This window comes from Gymnodraco acuticeps, unplaced genomic scaffold, assembly GCF_902827175.1.
Source record: "Gymnodraco acuticeps unplaced genomic scaffold, fGymAcu1.1, whole genome shotgun sequence".
NCBI lineage: Eukaryota > Metazoa > Chordata > Actinopteri > Perciformes > Bathydraconidae > Gymnodraco > Gymnodraco acuticeps.
Genome location: NW_022990310.1, coordinates 122754 through 134867, shown reverse-complemented (window position 1 = coordinate 134867; position 12114 = coordinate 122754). Strand labels below are relative to the sequence as shown.

The following is a 12114-nucleotide window of genomic DNA, read 5'->3' as shown; positions in this document are numbered from 1 at the left end:
GATAAGAAGGAGTGAGGCAGGATAACGGGGGGAGGGAAGGGAGAGACTGTGAGCCAGGAAGAGAGACAGAGATGAGATTAGAGAAAGCCAGCTTACCAGTGTGTATTAAATCCACCGCTCTATCAGTGACAGTGGACTTGTTCCAGCCGTTAGACTAGCCGTGTGTGTTTGAAGGGATGAGCCACCTAACCAGAGCGTGTCTCCATTTGGGCTTATTGTGTACGAAAGTGTGTGTGTGTGTGTGAGGTGCAGTTTCTAACATGTGTGTGTCAAGTCCACATAGTGTGTCCACAACAAGACAAGCTCCTTTGAACAGATGTCTGAATTTATTACTTGTATTTCTTCTTATTCTTAGATTAAATGTTATTCTTTTTTCAGGCAGTAATCATACAGTATTTTTTTTTAGCCAATTCCCATCCATGTTATTGCAAGATTATTAGTTATCCATTAGTTATCGATTATTAGTTATCTGTTTTTCATTTGTTTCCTTCCTTACTTTCAGTACATTTGTTTTTGAGATGTTTTGTTTTTAAACTAGAAAATGAATACTATCCTCTGGTTCATTATCGTACCCTAACCCCATTTATCTTCTACATTCCCACCTTCTCTTCTGTTATCTCCAGCGCTCACCTGCTTACTCATCGTTCCACCCATCCATCCATAAGGGAGAAACCACCTGATCCAAGCCCAGAAGCAGTGACCCTGCCCTGTCGTTATGTCAGAGCAGCACCACCTCATTTCCTCCTTGTTTCTCCATCACAGGCTAAACACATTTGTATTCCACAGGAGAAATAGTTACTCTCTGAACTGGCTCCTCTGTCTGGTAATTAATTGGGGGATGGTGGTAGAGCGTGGGATAAATGGAAAGAGAGACAGTGCAGTTAATGGGGAGAATTGAAGTTGAAAAAAGGAATGTAATAGGGTTGCGACTATAGCGAAGGATAAACCTACTTAATGTCATTTAATGCACCTTTATCGGTGCTGATTACAGTTTCATAAGCAAAGATAAGAAGACATAAGTCATGGTGACTTACATGTATTGTACCGTGCTTGCACTGATCAAGGCGTAGTCTGCAATGAGACCATAAACCCTACGTAAGCTAAACATAATTGGACCGTCATTTAAGTCTTTCTGTGGAGCACACACCAGTAGAAAGACATGAAGAATGATCAGTGTCTGAAGTATCAAACATTTGTACCCTGTGACTTGTTTTAACTTTGCAAAAACACAGCATTTCCCATGGAAAATAATTGAACTGAAACAATGTTTTTTTTTTTGTCAGCCAAAACAACTGTGCTTAAATACCTCATTCACACCAACGGTGTTTCGGGGCCGGTTCGGAGCTGGAGCTTGAAAAGCACCGGGTTTTTCTGTTCACAACGCAGCGGAGCAGCCTCTTAGCTCCGGAATCCGGTTCATTTCGAGCACCAAAAAATTGTCCGGCCAGAGCAAAAGCACCACATACGTCACGCTTACGTCGAGGCGGGGGCAGGGGCAGGGGCAGGGGCAGGGGCAGGGGCAGGGGCAGGGGCAGGGGCAGGGGCAGGGGCAGGGGCAGGGGCAGGGGCAGGGGCAGGGGCAGGGGCAGGGGCAGGGGCAGGGGCAGGGGCAGGGGCAGGGGCAGGGGCAGGGGCAGGGGCAGGGGCAGGGGAGGGGGCAGGGGCAGGGGCAGGGGCAGGGGCAGGGGCAGGGGCAGGGGCAGGGGCAGGGGCAGGGGCAGGGGCAGGATCAACTCCTGAACAACAACAAAAAGCCCGCGTTGTATCCAGTTTGTACACAACGATGGAGAAACTTAACAAGCAGCAGTGGTCCACTGAAGAGACCTACTACTTACTGGGAATCTGGTCTTCTGAAGAGTTACAGAGGAAGCTGGAGCACAATCGGCCATTGTTGTTGTTGTTGTCGGTGTCAGCTGTGAGGGGTTTCCGCACGGTTTGGCTTTATGAAGCAGGCACGCAAACGGTTACGTCATGACGCAAACGATGACGCAATGACGCAGCAGCAGTCGGACTCTGGGCGGTGTGAAAAGAGCCGGAGCTAAACCGAAGAACCGGTTCTGAACCTGAAAAGCTCTAGCACGGAGCTTGAACCGGAGTTGCGTTGGTGTGAATGAGGTAAAAGAAGCAGTCTTCCAAGGTTCAAATAAACACTGACAAACATGCTGGGTGTGAAGGAGTCTTGGTTTCATAAAACCCAGACTAGGAAAATAATAATGGGAAATTATCATCATCATAATCCCATCTCACAATACCTCTAACCTATATCTCTGCAGGTTATCTTTGTTGTTTAGTCCCAATTACTATAAACGATGTATCACACATTCATTCACAAAGCACATCATGACCTGTTCTCCTATTCTCTCAGCAGGCAACTGATCTTTCTCTTAGTTCAAATCTCTTTGTGTTTTGTCTCCTTAAATTCTGTCGATCCCATTTCCAACAAACAGAAATGTGTTTCCAACCAAATCAGTTGTTTGGCAGCAGGATGTCTGTCTGGCCAATCAGCTGCTAGTTTGATCTCTAAGCGTCCAATCAGCTCTTCATCTCACACACTTGGAACTCCCCCCAAATCCAATCAGCTTTGAGTTTAAAGGCCTTAAAGAACCAATCATTCTCCAGTTTGATCTGGGTTTTGAATCTCATTTTGGTTTGAAGACTTTTCTGTGTCTGACTGTGTGTGTTTGTGTAAATAAATGCTACCGTAAACAGAGTCATGGTGAAACCTTTGAATACTCAATCAATGTGTGAATATAATCTAATAAAGCCAGATATGTATGTGTGTGAGCCTTTTCTTTGAACTGAACTCACTCACACAAACACACACACAGCACTATGTCAGCCTAGACAAGTTAATCCAAGATAAGAGAGCGACAGGCCTTTTCATTACGGGCATCAGCTCCCAAACAAAGGCTAGTTGACAGGCCGGCTAACTAAAGCACAAACAAACACACCCACACACACTGGATAAAGTTATTTGAAGGTACTAAAGCGGCTGTAGACAAACAATGCTCTAATAGAAACCCAATTTCAAAGACAGTAGCAGCAAATTGGGTATTTTTTTCTCCAACTACGCATTCAAGGCGATTATCTGCACTATTTTGACTAAAAGAAACACAAACCAAGTGTTAGATAACTAATATTTTGCTCCATTTTAACAGCGGTTTGCTCCTTTCTAATAATTATGCTTACTGTGGGAGCAGTTCATTAAAGTGTTACCTTGAGTTGATGTTCCCAGTTAGTCTTAAAGGTGGGGTAGGTAAGTTTGAGAAACCGGCTCGAGATACACTTTTTGTTATATTCCATGGAATGCTCTTAACATCCCGATAGCAATGAATATCTGAAATGCTTTGACAACAAATCCATAAAAGAATCTCATCTGTGGAAGCCGTGGCGCTGTAAAAAGCACGACCAATCATCTGAGCCGGCCCGGCTAAAGTAACTGGATGGCCTACCTGCCTGTCAGCCTTCCATCTGTGCACAAACTTATCTCGTGCCCTCATTGGTTCGTGTGTGTTGGAGGAGGGGCTCTGTAAGGAAGTGGCAGATTTTTTCCGGCTGTGTATTTTCAAATTCTAGCGCACTCGAGCTGGTTTCTCCAAAATTAACTACCCCACCTTTAACTGTGGAGGATAAGCTGAAAAACTCTCCTTAATTACCACATTAAATCAAATGTATTAAATCCACACCTTAGTGTAAAAACAAGTTACCAGAGGTTATGTACCTGAATTATTGTTTTATTACTGCATCTTTTTAACATTGAAGAGATGCAGTAATGCTATCCTGCCTACAGAGGGCAAGTTACTACAACTAACCAATGAACTGTGAAGATTCTGCAGTGAAACAGAAAAAAAATCTTCCACTTTTTATTTTCTCTGATATTTAACACCAGTGAAGTCTTCTTAACCATCTTACTCGTTACATACATTCTCTCTTGTTTCCCTTTTAAGTCCTCATACACGCTATCTTTCATCCCATGCATTACGTTTCGCTTCATGCATGTATTCTCTTTTCCCTCTGTGCATGTTTCCTAAAGCCTTTATTTCTCACTGCATGCGATCTCTCTCCTTCTACGTCAGTCTCTGCATAATGTATGGTCTCTCTCACACGCTAGGTTTCCTTATAGCACCATCTTCACATGTACGCTGTTTCTCTCTCTTCATGGGACATTAACATCAGCTTGGCTTATAACAGATCCTGACAGAGACAAGACAAAGTAAACATGTCCCCTTTTCTCTCCTCCTCTCCATCCCATATACACACACATCTTTGTTTTTCTGTCACTGTGTCGAGAGGCTGAAACACACACAATGGCAACAACATAATCTCCCATCTGGTCAGTGTTCGTCTGTCCAAAACACAAGCCAGTCCTTTTTCCAGCAACCATTTGAAATCACACACACACACACACACACACACACACACACACACACACACACACACACACACACACACACACACACACACACACACACACACACACACACACACACACACACACCACACACACACACACACACACACACACACACACACACACACACACACACACACACACACACACACACACACACACACACACACACACACACACTTTTCCTTACAGTAGTTCTCCTTCCTCCCACACACTCTGTAACGGCTGAATAGAGCCATTTCTAACTCTCCCTCTTCCTTTCCTCGAATATGTATAAGTGCTCTTTTGTCACAGCCTTGGACTCTTTCTTTGGTCTTTTTGTGAAATCGCACACGCACACACTCTTTCCACTGGTCTTACCTGCGCTCACAGTGATGGCCTCGATGAACTGGTCTCTCCAGCTGTTGGTTCCCACCAGCAGAGCCAGGTTGGTCTTCTTTATCAGCTTGTCCACCGTGTTCTGCCCGACAACAGAGGAATAACAATGGTTAGACAATGGTTGTTCACACTCAAGCCACATCATTTTATAAAATCATTCATGTGCATACATTTGCCATTTATTAGATTGCTTTACTCCATAAAACAAAACAAACACATTTAGTGACAGACTAAAGGAGAAGACAGCTGTAACATGTTAATTCCTTTTAAAGAGGCGATGGTGGGCAGGGAAGAGGGGATTTATGGGAAATGCATGAAAAAAATCACCATACAACCTGACAGATACATAGGCAAATGTTCATCTCTACTCTGCGGTTGTGGTAGCATCACACGTCGTTCGATAATGATATTCAAATGTACTAAACCTCTTTACATACAGTTTTCCCCCCTTATGTAACTTTTACAGTGAGAAAATACAATTGTATTCGATCCAAAGGTGTTCACAGCATTCTTTGTTATGATTGGACCAAAAGGAAAACCAGACTCCATCTCTTTTATGGTGGCATCGTTTAATGAAATTGAAATATTCTAGCATGATTTTATACTCAATGATCTCTAAATCCATCAAAGAATATTTAATATATTCATTTATTTAGGATTTTAGCTAATATGGAAAATAAAGTTCTGCTTTGAACAAAGTTTGGCGGCACAGAGTCATTTAACTTTTTACATATGTCCACATAGGACTAAAGAAAATATAAGTCAAACCATTTTTCCTATCTGCTGTCCTTTTCTTTGCTTCTGCACATCCCCCGTTTCTTTCATTTTCTTACTTTCTATCCATAACCTCTCTGTCCTTCCTCCCTCCTTCCTCTGTCTCCTTAATTCCTAGTCTTAATACTTCTTTGCCGTTTTCTTCAAAAGGAAGCAACTACGAGATAACACACAAACACTCCTGTACACACACACACACACACACACACACACACACACACACACACACACACACACACACACACACACACACACACACACTTAACACACTAATTAGCAAAGCAGTGGGATTGCGCTTTCCCTTTTCTCCACTTCAGAGAGAAACTGGGATAGTAATTGTGTTGAATGGAGCTTAGGGGTGTCAATAGTGCCTCACACACACACCCACCCACCCACCCACCCACCCACCCACACACACACACACACACACACACACACACACACACACACACACACACACACACACACACACACACACACACACACACACACAACACACACAACACACACACACACACACACACACACACACACACACACACACACACACACACACACACACACACACACACACCAGCAGCAGCTTAACTCTGCCTTATGTTTGTGAAGTGTTTATCTCACCATACTCTGCTAGGTTTTAATAACACCTTCCTTCACATGCTGATATTTTTACCTCCTGACTCTCTGTCTCATTTCCCCCTCAGACTGCTGTGAAATGCATATGTGGATTTATTTATGTCTTTGCAAGTGGACACATGTGAAGCTGTGGGAGACTGAAGGCATCAGAATTGTTTTAGTCATCGGTCCATGTAACAGCAATAATTGCTCAGCAGAAGGCAAAATAATATAGTTGACTTCAAGCTGAGTCACAATACATTGCACTATGACACATGTCTTTTCTCTTTCCCCATTATGACTATTATTCTGACTAACCCAGCAGCATCCTCCAGGTTTGAAAAGTGATGCAATTAAGTGCCTTAAACCTGCATTCTCTATATTATCCAGCAGGGGGCAACTCCACTGGTTGGAGCAAAAAGAAGCCAGATTTTGTAAGAGTCTATGAAAAAAATACCCTACCTATTACGACAATACTAACTGATTTATTATATGATTATTGTCCCAATCCTAGTTTTTAGTCTTCTTCAAAACAGCATGACATTGGTCCCATTAAGAATGACATACAATATAACGCAGGGTATGCTTTAAGGTGTGGCTACCTTGTGAGAACCAGATTGCTCCAACAGTGTTTTTAGATTTAGGTATTGTCTGTGTTTTGTCTAAGAAGTTTAACGCATTTGAAGTGTGTTTTCAGTTCATGAGAGTTCAATGTGAAATGTAGTCGCCTCAAAATGTGTTATTCAGTGTTCGGTTGCACATCTCTCTACCCTATCATGTCACTTCTGGTTACTAAAAAACAATATAGCGATGACTAAAAGGCCAAACTCAAGGCGTTCTAACCAATGGGTGACATCATGGCGACTACACATCCACTTCTTATAGTCTGTATGGCTCCTGTGGCTCAGCGACGTAGATTCATTTCTCTATGAATATTTTAAAGCATATTATAATGATCACAAATTAATAGCCATTACTAAAAGACCCTTTCCTAATGCTCATCAATTTTCTTTTTTGAAAGAGTTATGTTTGCAATTGATGTTATTACAGCTCTTTTCATTAATTTAGTGGTTATATTGGTTGAATAACGCTCACATAGATGTCGAAAGAAAACTTGAACTTCAAAAGAAACTTTCCATTAATGCAGCTTTCCTATTTTCTCCTATAATCTGTTATGTCAGACACTTATATAACATTATACTCCAGTAGCTGCCAATGGGGAGTACTTCAGCTAACTGTAAGATAGGGTTACATGCGCACACTCTCACACACAATTTAATGTACAAAACTACTTGACAAAGTATAGCATCACGACGAGTGGTTAGCTATTACTGGGTGTTATTAACAGCCTTTCTGTCTAGGCGTGTAGGTGGAGTGGCAGCTAAGAACATGCTGTTCACACACACACACACACACTTGCACATACACACACACAAAACATGGGTAATTACATGCACACTTAGCGTCTTAAGAGTCTGCGTGGGAGAGGCAGAGCATACAGTACAAACAATGTTCCCTGTATGTATTGGAATGGTTTGTGAGTGTAACATGTGAGGGGGGTCCTGTGGGAAATCAAAAGTTAGAGTTGCCTTGTTTTCTATTTAAGTCAGCAACTTAAATGACTGTTTTCTTAACCTACCCGATAAGTTTGGTTGGGGTATCGTTCTGTTTTTCTTCCCATTTACATAGTAAGAAAAACTGCAACCTTAATATAGGAGAACATATGTTTCCCATGATAAAGTGAAAGAGAATCTATGCACAGTTATAGGGTAAGGTTATTTTAGAAGTTGATGAGAGACCTGTAGTTAAGTTTGGATAACTTATCAAAAACTGGGTTGAGTGCACGTCATCATAAAATAATAAACTGAATTGGTCACAGAACGGTTTGTCAGGTCATTTGATTTGTTGGCGGTTCAATGGAGAAACATTGGACCTTGAAAAAAAAAAATATGGTACTCAAAATACAGAACTAACAAAAGTTGATTAGACTGTAGCTTAAAGCATTCACTCCTGCCACATAGATCTCTGATAGAATTCAGCCATGTTGATTTGTTTATTTAACCTGACCACACACACACACACACACACACACACACACACACACACACACACACACACACACACACACACACACACACCCCCTGCCTTACCTTGAACTCATACGATTCCTCTATGATGACTTCCAGTTTGACGTGGTCTCCCAGCATGGGTCGGCCCATGTCAGCAACGCGCTGATCGTCTTCATCTTTTCCTGCCAGCGCCTCTTCTTCCTCCTCCACTTCCTTCAGCTGTTCCTCTGAAAACACCACAAGACATCGCTGGCAATGTTAGAACAGGATGAGAACGATAAAGTATAAAGACTGCAAAGAGATAGAAAACAGGACAGGAGAGGTAATGATGGTCGTTGATGATGGGAAATGCGTTTACACACAGGGAAGACATACTGTAGCTTACAAGGAGTTGAGTTAAAGTAAAGTAGATATTTAAGCTATAATTATATGTGTAATCAATGATAAACAGGTCATAATATCTTCCTGCATTTAGGGGGCCAGCCTGAGCCAAAACACTGCAGCAATTAGCATTTTTTGTTACCGTTTTTGAGCATCCAAAGCCACTCGAAAATGCAATGTGGCTGCCATAAGACCATGTATGGAAAAATACTGAATTGAATGAAATTCTCTCTGTGTCTGTGGTTTCAATTGACATCATTACGTTCACACTGTTCAAAAGTTATGGTAACATTACTAAATGAAAATGTCCTCATTATCTTTGGCTCTCTGTTTCTCACACACAACCCCTCCCTCCCTCCCTCTCGCCTCCATTTTCTTCTATTACCCTTTTCTTTATGGTGCGTGTCAGTAATTGAGATTCACTGTAGGGCCTTAACTCACTGCTGGGATCAAAGAGAGACAGAAAGAGGGAGAGAGGGGAGGAGAAATACAAAGAAAGGGGAAGGAGAGAGAAACGTCATGATCGAATGTTCTATGGGGGAACGGTTATCCATGCTATTGCCTCCCATCCTACAGTGCAGTGCATTGTGGGGGTGCAGCTCATTGGTCATTTGTTCCCCTTAGTTGAGTGCACGGAGCTTAGAGCTGCACACATGCATGCACATTCTAACTTCTACTGCAGCATCAGCAAGAAATCAATCCATCTGGCATTAAGGCCACCTTTGCATCCATGAAGCATGAGAGCTGAAGGTAGGAAGGGAAGCAACTGAAGCCTCAAAGGCCAAAAAAACCGGTCTGAGGTGTGACATTTTCAAAGTTAGGATCAACTACGGCCTGAATTTAATTAAATGACAAGTTATTTTTCTGCTACAGCACAATCCCGTGGTCACTAAATGATCAAATTCATACCCAAAAGAGAGAAAAGCTCAATTTTGTTAATGCTTTAAATCAGAACAAAACCTGCTTTAACCAGTCATCTGATATGCACCCGGATAGAACGAGACAATAACATGGCTTTATTTTAAACCATATTTAAATAAATTAACCTCATTTGTTAATAAAAAGCTATTTACTTGACTTCAAAATGTACCTTTTTTATTTTACAACCAGGATAAAATCACAAAACTGTTTTGTTTACGTTTTGGTTTGAAGTCGCAATTACTTTAATATACACACACTACACACACTAACTATCTAATCGTGATTTGATGAGCTCAATTAACAGCCTACACTAAACCTAATGTGGGATGAACACTGCCGGGGAGTATCCTTGTTAGCTACACTCCCTGTGTGCATGCGTGTGTGTGTGTGTGTGTGTGTGTGTGTAACGGGGCCTGACAGAGGTTGAATGTTGCTGGGGAAGATGCTGCTTCTTGTCAAGGCTGCTGTACCATTAATCATTAATTTAGATTTTTTTTTCTACCTGTCCATCTCTCTGCTACACATACACACACACACACACACACACACACACACACACACACACACACACACACACACACACACACACACACACACACACACACACACACACACACACACACACACACACACACACACACACACACACACACACACACACACACACACACACACTGAAATGTCTGAATAGAGGGAATCCAGTGTTGAAATTGGGCATTTTACTGTAGTTTTTCTCCTCAAATGTGAGTGCTGCATCTTTCAATACAGGCAGCAACAAAAAATAGAGCAGGACATAATCTACCTCCGCCCATCCCTGAATATCTCTCTGTGTTACATAACTGTTTCTAACCCCTTCTCCTTCTTTCTTAATCTTCATATGCCTTTCATCTACTCTGTCATCTCATCCTCTTCGTCCCAGCTTCCCAGCTTTTAAACCCAGTTCCTCCTCCTCTCTCTGCCTTTCTTTTTAATTCCTTCTTTCCTGGTATGGTTTCAATTCAAATGAGCTTCAGCAAACTACCTCCCATAGTCTAACTGCCAACAACCCCGAAAAAAGGTGGACTTTTCCATCGTTTTTGGTCTATTGTTCCTCAATTAGCACCTTTAAATGTTGGTAATACATCCTTATTATTATTATCATATCATCTTGTTTATGTTTCCCCTGTCTGTTCACAGTTAGAAATAACAGAAGGTGTTCCAGTGCTACATATCAGTCATAAACTAAACTTGTATCAGCCTTGTTTTTAGCAAACCACACTCCTAGAATGATGTCCAATTAGTACAGATGTAATAGAAGTGCAATGTACAGATTCGGTTTAAATTATGAGATCGACACAAATGTAAAGTTGTAACAATGGAAGAATCAAAAGCAAAGTCTTGTGAAGTGAAAATAGTCTAACATACGAATGCCTTGAAAATATGTTCTTAGACTTTTCAATGTGACAGTGTAGTGCAGTGTTCTCTTCACATTGAAACACCATGACATGTGACAGTCTCTAGTCTGGATAAAACATGGGTCAATATGTGCTGACGAGAGGTAGTGCTGTGTGTGAGTGTGTGTGTGTGTGTGTGTGTGTGTGTGTGTATATATTGGATTTCACACATTGTCATGCTTTGATAGAGTCCCTAGTTCAACAGAAGTGATGGGAGAACACAGGGAGAGAGGAGTAGAGATGGGGGAGTACGAAAAAGAGTAAAAAGGAAAGACAAAAGAGGAGAGGAAATGAGAGGGAAGGAGAGGAGATGAGAGGAGATAAGAGAAGAGGAGAGGAGATGAGAGGAGATAAGAGGAGAGGAGAGAGGAGATAAGAGGCGAGGAGAGAAGAGGAGAGGAGAGGAGAGAAGAGGAGAGAGGAGAGGAGATAAGAGGCGAGGAGAGAAGAGGAGAGGAGAGAGGAGAGGAGATAAGAGACGAGGAGAGAAGATGAGAGGAGATGAGAGGAGATGAGAGGAGATAAGAGGAGAGAAGAGGAGATGAGATGAGAGGAGATAAGAGGAGAGGAGAGGAGATAAGAGGAGAGGAGAGGAGAGGAGAGGAGATAAGAGGCGAGGAGAGAAGAGGAGAGGAGATAAGAGGAGATAAGAGGAGAGGAGATAAGAGGCGAGGAGATAAGAGGTGAGGAGAGGAGATGAGAGGAGATAACAGGCGAGGAGAGGAGATGAGAGGAGATAAGAGGAGAGGAGAGAAGAGGAGATGAGGAGATGAGGAGATAAGAGGAGAGGAGAGGAGAGGAGATAAGAGGCGAGGAGATAAGAGGAGAGGAGAGATAAGAGGCGAGGAGATAAGAGGCGAGGAGAGAGGAGAGGAGATAAGAGGCGAGGAGAGGAGAGATGAGAGGAGATAAGAGGAGAGGAGAGAGGAGGAGAGGAAAGAAGAGGAAAAGGAGAGGATTTTGACACCCTTTTATGTTTGATGGATTCAGCTTCCATGAAAGAGACAGAAGCGGAGGGTGAAGTTAGAAAGGAGGGGAGGTGTCTTTCCAAACTGTCAACATGTAAAGGCAAAAGGAGGAGCAGAGGGGAGAAACTTCTGCGCCCTGTCGAGGAGGAGCAGATGAGCAGATG

At 42.4% G+C, this 12114-nt stretch overlaps 1 protein-coding gene across 3 annotated transcripts in view; it reads right to left on the bottom strand.

Annotated features, from left to right (window-relative positions):
- slc8a1b (solute carrier family 8 member 1b) overlaps window positions 1–12114 on the bottom strand; it is a 149288-nt gene that overhangs the window by 24608 nt on the left and 112566 nt on the right. For all 3 annotated transcript variants that reach the window (XM_034222788.1, XM_034222789.1, XM_034222787.1), the window contains 2 exons: window positions 8329–8474; window positions 4772–4871 (listed from right to left, as the gene is read on the bottom strand). In XM_034222788.1, the coding sequence (XP_034078679.1) occupies window positions 4772–4871; window positions 8329–8474 (246 nt within the window). The remainder of the gene's footprint in view (window positions 1–4771; window positions 4872–8328; window positions 8475–12114) is intronic.